Consider the following 14,601-nt stretch of genomic DNA (forward strand, 5'->3'; position numbering starts at 1 on the left):
GCACATGAGCACGCAGGAAGTACTCTGGGAGCCAGCCTCTCTGAAAGGCCAGCACAGGGAACAGGACTGGACGGAGAAGTAGGGCTGCCATCGGTTTTGGCAAAGGCCTCAGCTGAGGCCGTGAGGAACTCTGGAACTGGCCTAGGGTGAGAGGCCCTTGACCCTGCCTCCAATGACAGGCTGCCAGGAAGGTGCTGTCACCCAGAGTCAAGGCAACACATGAGGAGAGCCGACCCTGACTCTTCGCAGGACTCTAACAGCTGGGACTCGAGGTGATCCCTCGCAGCCTCCATGACACTCATGAGGAGAAGAAGATTCACATACTCTAAGATACACAAAGAGGGGATGGCAGGGCCGCCCTGTGTCCCAGAGATCAAGTGGCAACTGTGGTCCTGAGAAAGGCTGCTTTAAGAGTAGATCTCTTCACCTAACATTTCAAATTAGGATGGAAATAGAAGCCTACCTGCTTTTGCTTGGAGTTGACTTTCCTTTCTTCCCCCATTATTTTCCCATTTTAGGCTCCTGACGGCCTTGGACTAGTCCCAATCAAGCCTTCAGATGTTCAAATCAAGCACAGCTATTCCTTCTTCAACTTGCAGGTCAGATCTGTCACATAATTATTTCGGTGTTTTATGTGGAGTGAACAAAATATTCTTGAACTTGAATTGTATTATTTTATTAGTTCTGGTCTATTTTAGATTATACTGAGTATTTTTCTGCTCTAATTTGATAGAATCTTGGAGATCCTTTTTCCCTAATGTGGCTACAGAAACCAGGGTCTTTATTCTGTGGGGTTATACCTTCGCCCATGAATTCCCTCAGCTACATCTGTTAGAAACTTCAAGACAAAGCACAGGATGCAGCTGCCGCGGTGGCCCATACCTGGAATCCCAGAGATTCAGGAGGCTGAGGCAGGAGAATTGAAAATTCGAGGTCAGCCTCAGCAAGACCCTGTCTCAAAATTTAAAGGGGAGGGGAGCACTGGGGATGTAGCTCAGTGGTAGAGCACCCCTGAGTGTAATCCCTAGTGTCCCCCCCCCAAAAAAAAATAAAAAAGAACCACAAGATGAACTGGACACAAATTAGGCAGCCTTTCTTGAGACGTAGGACCACTTGTGTTTTTGAAAATGAAGATATTTTGATGTGCTTTTGTAGTTAAGTCCTGAGGTGTGAGAAAGTAACCGTGGACACAGATGTGAGCTAGAACTGGGCCCTGACACCTCTCCAGTGCTGGTCCCAACTGACAGTTGTCATAATGGACGGCTACAGGGGGGCCTGGTTCACCCTCACCACGACAGCTGCGGTTGAGAAGCAGATCCTACCAAATGGTCCTTTTAAGGATACTCAGTCAGTTGTCTTCTTTCACCCTCAGGTTCCTCAACTGTACAAAATTAAGGGATATCAGCCATTCTCAGTCCACATGTCCTCAACAAGTTACAAGCCCCAAAAGCTTGCTCGAGCCCTGAAGCAAGGAGCTGAGGTAACCTGTCCCCACCTTCAAGAATTCCTCCCACTTTTCCTTCTTGTCTTAGCAGCAAGACTAACTGGCCCTTCTTGGTCCTCGTGTGTTTAGGATGAAGTCACCACCATCGTTATCCTTCCAAAAGAGGACTCCACACCTCAGGTCTCTGGAAAGTCCTCAATCTTGGCTATGAAACCACCTGAGGCCTTATCCATGTCCCCAGAATATGATCCGCTCTATATTTTTGTAAGTAACCATTGGCAAAAGGCTTGTTTCCTGTATTCCTTTATTTTAGCAATTACTCTATAAGAAAACAGAGGGAATAATTGGAAGTATATATTTTTTTATCTTTGGAATATCAAGTGTTAAACAATATCTGAGCTTGTTTATCATTATTTATCATTTGGAGAATATCAGAGTTTCTGTCTCTTGACAAGTCCAGCATTTATTTTTATGACAATAGCTTACTGATATTTTCTGCTTCTGTATGAGATATATATATATATATATATATATATATATATATATATATATATATGCCAAAGGAGAAACTAGAAAGTATTTTTAACTGAATTAAAATGAAAACAAACAAAAAGTTGTGGGAAATTTACAGTAATATATAGTACAGTAGGAAAGAAGAAAGTTCTCAAATTAATGTCCTAAGCTGCCCCTTTAAGAAGTTAGGAAAAGAAGAACAGGAGGAACCCCAACTAAGCAGGAAAAAAATAATAATAAGGATCAGATTGAAAAATAATGAAATAGAAAAATGTTTCTTTGAAAAGATAACTAAGATGCATAAATCACTAACATATCTGACCAGGAAAAAAGAAAAAAAAACACAAATACCAATATTAGGAATGAGATGACATCACTACAGATACTATAGATAGTAAAAATATATGTTGGGGCTGGGGTTATGGCTCAGTGGTAAAGCGCTCGCCTTGCATGTGCAAGGCCCTGGATTCAATCCTCAGCACCACATATAAATAAATAAAATAAGTTATTGTGTCCAACTACAACTACAAAAAATAAATATTTAAAAAAATATATGTTAATATTATGAAAAACTCATTCCAGTAAATTCAAAGAATAAATTAAATGTGCAAATTTATTTAGAAGCACAAGCTGTGAAGTCTTCAAGAGGATATAAACAGTCCAAATAGCTCTGTATATACTAAAAAACTGAATTTGTGGCTAAAAACCTTTCCCACAAAGAAAACTCCAGGACCAGATGCCTTCAGGAGAATTCTGCTAGATGTTTAAAGAAGAAATTATACCAAACTCATACACTCCTCCAGAAAACAGAAGAGGAGCAATTACTCCTGGACTCATTCTAGAAACCACTATCACTCTGACACCAAAGCTAGTCACAGACATTACAGAAAGAGAAAAGGACAAACCAATATCTTTCATGAACAGACATCAAAAGTTTGTGACAAAAATGACACGGTCATCTCAATAAATACAGAAAAACGTTATATCAATTCCTGATAAATAATCTCAGTGAGTAAGGGATAAAGGGAACTTTCTCAACCTGATAAAGAACATTTGCTAAAACACCAAGAGCTAACATCAAACCAAATAGTAAATGACTAAATGTCTTCCCCCTAAGATCAGGAATAAGATAAAGGTGTCTGCTCTCAAGAATTCTGTTTCAGAACTGTGCCAATGTAACCAGGCAAGAAAAAGAAATAAAAGGCACCCAGATTTGGAAGGAAGATGTAAAACTCTTTTTATGCATAAACAAAATTACTGGCTATTAGAAAATACAATGTAATTCATCAAAAAAAAATCTACTAAAACCAAGAAGCAAATTTAGCAATATTGTAGAATGTAGGATCACCATATGAAGATTAAGTATGTTTCTATACATTAAAAATAAACTATATAAAATTAAAATTTTAAATTTATAATACTAAAAGATAGCATCAAAAATATAAAACATTTCAGGTTAAATCTGACAAAAAATATATTAAGACTGATATGCTGAATATTGTAAAACATTGCTAAGGGAATCAAAGGAAACCTAAATAAATAGAGACACATGCCATGTTGGTAGATGAGAAAATTTAATATTGTTAAGATATCAATTCTTTCTAAACAAATCTGAAAGTGCAACACAATCCCAAGCAACAAAAATCCTATTTTTTTTAAATAAATTAACAGGCTTACTCTAAAATTTAAGTGGAAATTCAGATATATTTGGAATAATTTTGGAAAAATAAAGCTGAAGAATTTATACTACGTGAATTCAAAGTTTACTGTAAAGCTACAATAGAATAATATTAGCTTAAAAATAAGCAAATATATCAATGGAAGAGAATAGAGAATCCAGAAATATATTCATTTATACATATTTGACCAACTGATTTTTGACAAAGGTCAAAGACAATTCATTGAAGAAAAATAATCTTCTTAAACAGTATGAGAATATTCAGTTATCTATTTAACAAAATAAAATAAAGATAAGACAACTTCACTTATAAATTTATAAAATAAACACAAAATGGATCCTAGACGTAAATTTGAAACCTAAAATTATGTTCTAGAAGACACATAAGAGAAAATCTTTGCGATTATCTAAAAACACCAAAACCACAATTCATGTATTTTAAAAATATGGATTAACTGAATTTTGTCAATATTAAGAACTTTTCCTTCCTAAAGACACTATTAGAAAGTGAGAATATAGGGCTGGGTTTGTGGCTCAGCAGTAGAGCGCTCACCTAGCACAGCGGGACCTGGGTTCGATTCTCAGCACCACATAAAAATAGAGGCATTGTGTTGTGTCCACCTACACCTAAAAAAAAATTAAATATTTTTTTAAAAGAGTTTAAAAAAAAGAAAGAAAGTGAAAATATAGGGTTGTGGCTGGGGCTCAGTGGTAGAGCTCTTTCCTTGCACCTGTGAGGCACTGGGTTCAATCCTTAGCACCAAGTAAAAATAGATAAATAAAATGAAGGTAAAAATAAAAAGTGAAAATATGAATCACAAACTATAAATCACAAACTTGGAGAAATCACATATGTGATAAAGGACTTATATCCAGGATATATTAGGAACTCTCAAAATTCACAAAGAAAATAACCAACAGAACAAAAAGATGACCTGTGAAATGGCAAAAATATCTGATAAATAGTTACTCTCCAAAATATATAAGGAACTTCAAAAACTCAATAGAAACTAACTCAATTTTAAAATGGGTTAAAGACTTGAATTAACACTTCTTCAGAAAAGACTTAAAGATGGCCAACAGGTGTATGAAAAAATACTCAGTGTCACTAATCATTAGGAAAATAGATCAAAGCCACAATGAGAGATCAGTTCCCTCTTGTCAGGAAGGCGCTTTCCAAAACAACAAGAGTGAAGTGTTGGAGAAAATGGAGAAAATGGAGCCCTTCCACACTGCTTGTAGGAATTCAAAATTGGTGTACCACTGTGGAAAACAAAATGTGGTTCCTTCAAAAAATTAAATTTAGAACTGCCGAATGATCCAGCAACCTACTTCTGAATATTTGTCCAAAAGAGTTGAAATCAGGATATCAAACAGATATTAACAGTCCTATGTTCACTACTATTCACAGTAACCGAGGTGAATGTCCACCTACAGATGAATGGATAAGGAAAGTACCATAAAACTATGCAGCGGAATGCCAATTCAGCCTTTAAAAAGGAGGGAATTCTGCAAGATGCACCAACAGACCTGGAGGACATGCTACCAAGGGAAATGAGCCAGTCACAGAAAGACAAAGCCTGCATAATTCTACTTAGATGAGGAATCTAAAATATAGATGGCCCCCAATTTATGATGGTTCAGTAATGATTTTTTACTTTAAGTTGGTGCAACAGTGATATGTATTCAGAAGGAACTGCACTTTGAATTTTGAATTGTGATTTTTTTCTCCAGTCTAGCAATATGTGGTATATTTGTGACGTTGGGCAGTGGCAGTGAGTCACTGTTCCCAGTCATCCTTGAGATCAGGAGGGGAAAAAATGCACTCTAACATACTGTGTTGCTAAGCCAGGTTGCTCAGTAGGTTAGGTACAATACAGTATTTTTTACTTGGGCTTACAATGGGTTTATCAGGATGTAATCTCATAGTAAATCAAGGAACATCTGTAGTCAGACTGAGAATTAAAGAGTAGAATGTTTGTCAGATATGAAGGGAAGAGGAAATGGAACGTTACAAATTAACAGGCATCAAGTTTTAGTCAAGGAAGATTATTAAAGTCTAGCCATCTTCTGTACAATGTCATACTTACAGTCAACAATAATGAACGTTTAAAAATTTGTTGAGAGGAGATCTTGAGCTACGTACTCTCACCAAATAAAATAAAACATCTTTAAAAGAACTCTCAGAACTCAATAATAAGAAAACAAACATTCCAAGTTTAAAATGGGTCAAAGACTTGAACAGACATTTCACCAAAAAAGATTTACAAATTATGCACTTAAAAAGATGCACAAGATAATGGATCATTAGCCAAGTGCAAATTAAACCTACAATGAGATACCTCTGTTATAATATGATCTAAAATTAAAAAGACTGCAGGTGGGAGTTTAAAGGGTACAACTATAGTAGAAACAGTTTGACAGTTTCTTACAAAATTAGCAAACATGCAGGGACCATATGATCTATCCATTCTACTCCTGAGTATTTATCCAAGATAAATGGAGGCATGAGACTTATGCAAGAATATTCATGGCAGCTTCATATGTTGCCAAAAGTATGTGCATGGGGGTGGGGGTTGCCTAACAGCAGGTTAGTGGATAAACAAATTGTGGTATAAACGTACAATGGAATACATTTGAGTAATGGAAAAAAAATGAACTCTTCTTGATAATGTAAAAACATATAAGATTCTCAAAATGGTCATGCTTGTAAAAGAAGTTAGATAAAAAGAGCACATACTGCATTGTTCCATTTATATTAAAAGTCCAGAACATCTAAAGTAATTCATAGAAACAGAGAGCAGATTACTGGCTGCCTGATGATGGATTAGGTGGACAGGTATAAAGGGACAAGATATGGGGATGAAGAGATGACAAAAGGCATGAGATACATCTGGGAGGGTGGAAATGTTTATTATTTGTATGGTGGAATGGGGTTTTGAAGGCGTAATTTATGTCAAAACACACCAAATTGTATATTGAAATATGTGTGATTTATTATATGGAAATTATACATCAATACAGCAGCAAAAGAAAGTATTAGAACCCCCCCCAAAAAAAAGAAAGAAAAGAGACAAAAAGAGAAAGAAATACTGGTAACAACCAGTAAAGCATTATATAAAGACTTGCGATGCACATAGGCAAGGAGCCTAAGAGGAGGCTCTGGTAAAGAGGTATCTAGGAAAGGGAGACTCCACACTCAACTGGTGCAGTTAAGAGAATGGAAACACCCACAGATTTTAAAAGGCATATTATTCAAGAAAAACAAAAGGCAATTATAAACTCCAGGCAGGAAAAAAAACAACTAAAAATCCATATGTTTCAACTAGGAAACCAAATTAAAATTTCATGTGATTTTTTAAGAGTTGATGGAAATTTTAAAAATAGAATCTATTTACCCTGGATACTAGAACTCTTCTCCATCAGTGAACCACAGGCCATGATATTGATATTGAACTGTTTTTTGTTTTTGTGGTACTGGAGGTCAAACCCAGGGACCTCGCACATGCTAGGAAAAAGCTCTTAACTCTAGCAAGATATTAAACCTTCACACACAAACACACACACACAAAAAAAAAAAATTATAATCTGAGCCTCTACTTGGCCTTGCAGAGAAAAGGTACAGGACATAGGAATGATAATGTGTTCATTTTTAGTGGAAACACTCACATGAAAATAGGGGTAGATACTGAAGAAATAGGGGTAAACTGGGAGTATAGGTCATTGGAGGAGCACCTGGCTAGCATATGGGAGGCCTTGGGTTTGATTCCCAGCCAGCACTGCAGAAAAAGTACCAAAGCATGTCATGTCAAGTCACAACAGTAAGTTACTAAAAGAGCAATGTGCTGCTGGGCTGGGGATGTGGCTCAAGCGGTAGCGCACTCGCCTGGCATGCACGGGGCGCTGGGTTTGATCCTCAGCACCACATAAAAGTAAAATAAAGATGTTGTGTCCACTGAAAACTAAAAAAAAAAAAAATTTAAAAAATTCTCTCTCTCTCTCTTAAAAAAAAAGAGCAATGTGCTGTTTAAAATTGGAAAGAAGCTTTTATGAGGCATTCATATACATACACCAAATCCTTACCTTGTGTAACAGTGATTCAGTAGATATCATCTGAGTTTGTTAATCAAGAAATGGAAAAATAATAGGCTGTGGTTGTAGCTCAGTGGTAGAGCGTTTGCCTAGTATTCATGAGGCACCGGGTTCCATCCTCAGCACCACATAAAATAAATAAAGGCATTGTGTCCATATACAACTAAGAAAAAATTTTTTTAAAAGAAATGGAAGAATAAGTATAATGTTTAGAGTGAAGGTCGTGACCATGAGAGACACAAAACCCAGAAATAAAGAAGCAGCCTCTGGGGTGGGGGCTTAAGGACAGGAAGGGACCACAGGAATCCACAGCTTATGGTTGCAAATCCTTGCAGCCTGGTGAGACGCTACCATATGCACACATAACCTTGAGGACAATTAAAAGCATCACGGGATGACGGCTCAGATCACTTAACTCCAGTAACCAAGGCCATCCAAGGGAATCTGAAATTTGACGACTCTTACAGACAGTGCTGTTGCCATTTGCAAAAAGATCACATTCATCACACTTGGCCCAAGACAGACTAAGAGTTCTGGCCACGTACAGCTTCTCATGCCCTCCATTGACCACAGCACAGACACCCCTAAAGGCCCAGAGGTAATTTCCCCTCTGGTGTTGTGCCCCTTTGCCTCAACTGCAAGTGCTCACAGAGGCGTGTGCTTATTTCTACATTATGTGGGCATTGCAGGCACCCTCTGTGGGCTTCCCCACCTCCCGCCTCCCCGACCTTTGCAACCAGACATTTAGCAGAGAGACCTCTCTGCATCTTGCCCCCAGGCTGCAGGTGAGCCTCTCTGCATCCACAGCCCACAATTTTTGCAGTGTTGTTCCCTCACCAGCACACTACATCTGGCCTTCCCCTGCCTTGCATCTGAGAATCAGAGTGCCTCCCAGTCTAGCTGCATGCCATTTAAGTCCTGGAGGGACATCTGTTTCTTGACACTGGGATCAAATTTCCATAAGTCAAGTGGAATCATGGATTTGGTTTGGTGTTTTGTTTTGTTTTGGGGGGGTTATTCCTTGTTTGTTTGTTTTGTGATGGAACCCAGGGCCTCACACACACTGGGCACGTGCTCTACCACTGAGCTCCCCGCTCTGCCCTGTATTTTTTTCATTGTTAAAAACTATCATACTAATAAAATGAACAAAATCTCAGTGGTTCTTAAACATCTGAGATGAAGCAACCATGAGGGGGAAGCTGTGTTGTTGTTTGGAGCAAGGACAGGAGATCTACTGCTCAAGCTCTGGAAAGAACATCGAAAGGCTCTGTATTTTAGTATTTTGATAGAATTGCTCTGTGCATCCATTAGGTCTGCTTTAAAAACAAAAAAAGTAGCAAACCAAAACAAGAGGGCTGGGGTTGTGGCTCAGTGGTAGAGTGTGTGCCTCGCACGTGTGAGGCATTGGGTTCAATTCGATCCTCAGCACCACATTAAAAAAAAAAAAACTAACTAAAGTTATTTAAAAAAAAAAAAAACAAGATCTCCCTTAAAACCAGATAATGTATCCCAATGAAGCCTTCCTGAATCAAAAATACTACCAAAAACAATGTTAAATATTGACATTTCCTGGTAGATCAAATGTCACCCTCTTCTTTGTCTTCTCTTTAAATTATTTCTAAGAGGCTATTTTTGTTTTCAGAACAAGAAGCTTTTTTTTTTTTTTTTACTTTTTAAAACCACTTTGCTTATTTAATAATTCCCCCCAATTCGTCATAGTTAGAAACAAATACTTTAAGCCATTTTAAGCTGTGATTTCAATTAGACTTGTTTCCATGTGAGGTTGGTAAGTCCCAGTGGTATGCAGTGAAGCTCTTAAACCAGAGAAGTGGCGTTTATGGATGGTGTGATATTTTTAAATGCCGCCAACTTCAAGGCACGTGCTCTCCCACTTCTGCTCTCCAGACAAGCCGCCATGGGACCGGGAGTGTTAGTGCTAGCAGGAGTCTCGAAGAGCCTGGGCAGACGCCTGTCCTGTGCCTGGCTTGGGAACAGATAAACAAACGCTCTTTTCCTCTTTCCTGCAGAATCCCAACCCAGGATTATTTGCCGTCAAGCGCCCTCTGACCTATGCAGAGACGCTGATAGATTACCACCTCTGCCCCCACCCCAAGTACATGTTCACCAACGAGTGCCACAAGGGGTCCAGCATTCCTCTCACCCAAAAGCAGTTTCTCCATCACACGGTAAGGCCATCCTCCAGCTCCCTGGCAGAGCTGGCCTTGGGCTGTGGGGAGGGGCAGGGCACAAGGATGGAGGGACACCACTGAAATTATAAAAAATGAAGCTCAGAGCCACAGCTGCAGAGTAAGAATGGTAACGACGGCCCTCATCGGCCAGCCCTAAAGGGACACGGGCGGAGACTTAGCCCCACTCTGGTCCCGTCCATACTCACTTCTTGGGTTACCTGCTTCCCGCTTTTTTCAACATTCTCACATTTCCCCCTTAAAGGCCATGCATGTTCACTCACTTGAATTTCAACCTTGTGAAATGGTCACATGGTTTGCATAAACCCATGGTCTGACCTCTTCTTGCTTTTGCCCCTACAAGTGTAGAAACATCAGGACAGACAAGGCACAGTAAAGAAGGGGCTCCAAAGAGTTCCTTCTACCCCAATGACCAACCTGACCTGAATATCCAGAGACACCTCTTCGTAGTTACCCTCAGGCCCCTCAAACTCAACAAATCCCTAATTGGGTCATTATCTCTGACTTCCACCCACCACACTCTGAAGTGCATAGCCCTCAATTGCATGTGTGGGGTGGGGGAGTAGAGGGGAGTAATCAGGGATTGAACCCATGCAGCTTTACCCCTGAGCTACGTCCCAGTCCTTTTTCATTTTTTATTTTGAGACAGGGTCTCACTATAGTGAAGTCTCACTGGCCTCGAAATTGTGATCCTCCTGCCTCAGCCTTCCAAGTGGCTGGGATTATAGGAGAACACCAAAATGCCCATTTCCCACTTGCCTTTTTGTTCTATGGAATGTGCACAGAATTCAGGTGGTCCTTAATCCCTCCCTCTTGCTCATTCCCCTATCCAACCAGCCTGCCTCTTACATAAGAGTTACATAAACTGCCACTCTCCCCCTAGTTTCCTCTATGGCTCACCACTGCTGTGGTCAGGCCTCCATAAAAATCTTTTGATACAGATCTGATCATGTCAGTTCCTGCTTGAATGCCAGGGTTCTACTGCCTGTGTGAGCAGTTCCACGCTCATTAGCTAGGCCCACGAGGCCCATGGTGACCACCGGCCTTTCCAGGTGTGCCTTGCCCCCTCCCCATCCCATGCCTTGCACTCAGCTGAGCTGATGGTCTCCTGACAGCACTTGGTGCTTCACCAACACATTTGCACACACAGTTTCCCTGTTTGTCTTATCATCTGGAGAACAACCCAGCCTCTTTGAATGGGGCATTAGTATTGCATTCATAATCCTCAAAGCCAATCGTAAGGCCACATCGGCCCCCATCACAAGGACATGTTGCTTGTATGGCTAAGGAAGCAGGAGCAGGTGCACTTCTGTGTTGCCCTTTTCGCTTTTACAGTCACAAAAGCAATTGTCTTTTTTTGCTTCGGCAAAATTCAATCATATTTAATGAAATGGTAAGTTTGCAGCTAACATTTTGAGATTGAAAATAGCTGAATGAAATGAAGTCCTCCTAGACTCCACCCCACCAACCAGTTCCCTTCCATGCTCTACCCCTGAGCCAACTTTCATTGCAGGACATTATTCCCGGAATCATGCACTGGAAGAGGTTCCAGTCCCTGACACTCTCATCCTTGCCCGAAACCTCTAAGAGAGAGACCACCCAGAGGTAAGCCACAGCTCATCTGTCTCCTGGGAAGATGTCTGTCCACAGACCACAGAGGCTGAGACCCCCAGAAGTTAAATACCAACAATAGGTCAAGTCCTACTTTTAAAGCACGAGGGAGGGCTTACTGATCCAAGAGCTATGAACACATGTAACTGATTTTCATATTTTGAAATTATCCGAGACACACTTTTTTAAAAAGTGATGTCCTAGGCGACCCATTGGCAAGACCAACAATCCAGATAATTCTGCTAAAATACTCATGGTCAATTATTAAAGTTTTTAACTGGTCAAGATCACCTTCTGCACCCTCCATATCCAATTCTAAAGAATTCACTTCTTGCCCAGCCTGTGTTCATGGGAGTCCCACACTATCCTCAGAGACAGCTCAGCTCCATGCACAGCCTGGCGCTTGGCCACAGTCAGAACTGGTAGGTGAGAATATTGTTGGCCGATGAAAGAAGAAAACCAAGGTAGTCAAATTTCTGCCAGTTTGCTTATTTAATATCTCCTCAAAACCCTAAGATATCAAATAGACTGATACCTTTTCTTTAAACTCCATCTGGTCAGCAACTCACTCCTGAGCCCTTGAACTTGAGTCTTCAGTTCACTGTCCTTGTAAATGTAACTAAATGAGTTATTGGTGAGCAAATGTGCCTAGTGTCCCACAATGATCATCAGCTGTCACCTTCTGTTCAAATCTTCTGATCCAGAAAGAGGCCCACCCAAGGTGGCAAAGCCCAAGAGTATCCAGGAAAGCTAACCCCTGCCACTGACCAAGGTCAACAGAGGCTCTTTATAACCCCCCATCCAGCTCCCACCAGTGTGTCCAGCTCCTCTGACTCAGAAACATGGAGAGCCCCACAGGACCTCTGGGGGCTGGGGGACCTCACATGTCTGCTGGGCACCTTTCTGAGCCTCATCCTCTTGTCAGAAAGATAAAGAGGAGGCTGAACTTGTGAGGGTCCTTCTCAGGTCCTTCTCAACCTTGGCACCATATTTTTAGTAGAACTAAGAATGCTCACTGCTATGATTTGAACATGGTTTGTCTCCTCCAAAACTCGTGTTGGAGTTTAATCCCTATTAAGATATTAAAATTAAATACCTGAATCCCTATTAAGGTATTTAATCCCTACTGAGGTATTAAGAAGCTAGAAACCTCCCCCTAGAGATGGAGCCTTTGGAAAGCAATTAAGATTAGATAAGGGGCAGGGGAGGTGGCACATGCCTATAATCCCAGCAGCTCAGGAGGCTGAAGCAGGAGGATGGTGAGTTCAAAGCCAGCCTCAGCAAAAGTGAGGCACTAAGCAACTCTGTAAGACCCTGTCTCTAAATAAAATACAAAATAGGGCTGGGGGTGTGGCTCAGTGGTCAAGTGCCCCTGAGTTCAGTCTCCAGTATCCCGCCCCCCAAAAAAAGATTAGGTAAGGGGTAAGCCTTCATGATTGAATTCTGAGGGTTTTATAAAAAGAGGGACAGAGGTCAGAGGACACCTGCCTGCACTCCCTGTCTCACCATGTGATGCCTGGCCCATCCCTGGACTCTGCCAGCAAGAAGACTACCAGATGCAGCCCCTCGACCTGGGACCAGAACTGTGAGCCAAATAATCCTTTTTTCTTCATGACTTATCCAGTCTGTGGTATTTTGTTGTTAGCAACAGAAAATGGACAAGTGCTCACCCAAAAAGCAGCTACCCAAGTCCACTGTCCATCCACCTACCCCCTTCAGGGATTGGAGAAGATTGTTGGAATCATTGTACCCCTAGGACTTAATTTGACCTCTTCCTTCCTTGCCAGCAGCAGAGTCTTCCTGAGTTAAAGCTGATGCAGCTGAACTTCCAGAGGCTTCTCCATGTGCTGTGCTTTGGATTATTCCTCTGGGGCTTCTCCTCTGCCTTATTCACAAGATAAACAAAAAGCCTGGGGCATGGGATTCAGGACAGGAGTCCAAACATGCCGCTTCCTTTCCTGTCACACCTCATTCAACCTGTTGCCATCTCAAAATGAATCCAGCATCTTTCTTGTTTATTTTAACATACTTTTAAAAATCGAGATCTTCCAGAATCAGGGGAAACGGTGGCCGTGTAGAAAGAAGGAAAGCCTTGGTGTCAGAGAGACCAGCCTCTGTTACTTGCAGGCCATGTCACTAGCTCTCTGTAGCTGGGTGAGTCACCTCTTCACTGATGTCCTTTATTTCCTCACCTGTGAGGCAGGGACAAGTGAGGAAATTAAAGGCTTGTCTTGTCCTCACAGAGCTGTTTCAAAGATTGAAATAAAATGATCTTGATGATCCTATGAAGCCATCCAGCATGCTGCCCAGGGCACTTTGGTCATCCTTCTCTTCTACCTTCCAAATGGTCCAATCACTCCGTGGCCACCAGATGGTGCCATCAACACCTCAGCACACACATTTTGCTGGGGGACCAGGACACATAAAAATGATCCACGTTGTGGGGCGTGACAGCACAAGTCTGTCCTCCCAGCAATTTGGGATGCTGAGGTAGAAGGATCTCAAGTTCAAGACCAGCCTCAGCAACTTATTGAGACCATAAGCAACTTAGTGAGACCCTGTCTCAAAATAAAAAATAAAAGGGCTGATGCCCCTGGGTTCAATACCTAGTACTGAAAAATAATAAATGAATAAATAGACCCTTGGAGGAGGGAGGGGGTGGGTGTAAGTCAGTGGTAGAGCACTTGGCTAGCATGCTAAGGCCCTGGGTTCAATCTGCAGCACAAAATAAAGAAAGAAATAAAATTAACCCATGTAATCAGTAAGGCAAACAGAGCTCTGTCTAGGATTCTGTCATGAGACTGAATAAGCAAAATGAGGAGTGATGGGACGTGCACTGCCTGACTCCCACCCACGCTCCGACACACAGGTCCCGAGAATTAAGAGAAAACGTCCTTCTTCTTATTTATTTTTAAGTTATTATTTCCAAAGCAGTGTCCTTGGAAAAAATCCTGAGGCTGTCAGTGTGCAGTGGCCGTGGACTTGAGCAACCATGAATTAAACATGAATTCTACATGAATTAAAGAAAACTCTCCACCATGACTTGTTACTTCCAG

At 41.0% G+C, this 14,601-nt stretch overlaps 1 protein-coding gene across 1 annotated transcript in view; it reads left to right on the forward strand.

Moving 5' to 3' along the window:
- CFAP221 (cilia and flagella associated protein 221) overlaps positions 1-14,601 on the forward strand; it is a gene marked incomplete at its 3' end in the record, with an annotated part of 114,787 nt that overhangs the window by 83,333 nt on the left and 16,853 nt on the right. Inside the window, exons 17-21 of the mRNA XM_081262200.1 lie at positions 519-599; positions 1,373-1,480; positions 1,574-1,708; positions 9,755-9,913; positions 11,448-11,539. Of these exons, the coding sequence (XP_081118326.1) occupies positions 519-599; positions 1,373-1,480; positions 1,574-1,708; positions 9,755-9,913; positions 11,448-11,539 (575 nt within the window). The remainder of the gene's footprint in view (positions 1-518; positions 600-1,372; positions 1,481-1,573; positions 1,709-9,754; positions 9,914-11,447; positions 11,540-14,601) is intronic.

This window comes from Spermophilus citellus (assembly GCF_964194105.1).
Source record: "Spermophilus citellus genome assembly, chromosome: 11".
NCBI classification, from domain to species: domain Eukaryota; kingdom Metazoa; phylum Chordata; class Mammalia; order Rodentia; family Sciuridae; genus Spermophilus; species Spermophilus citellus.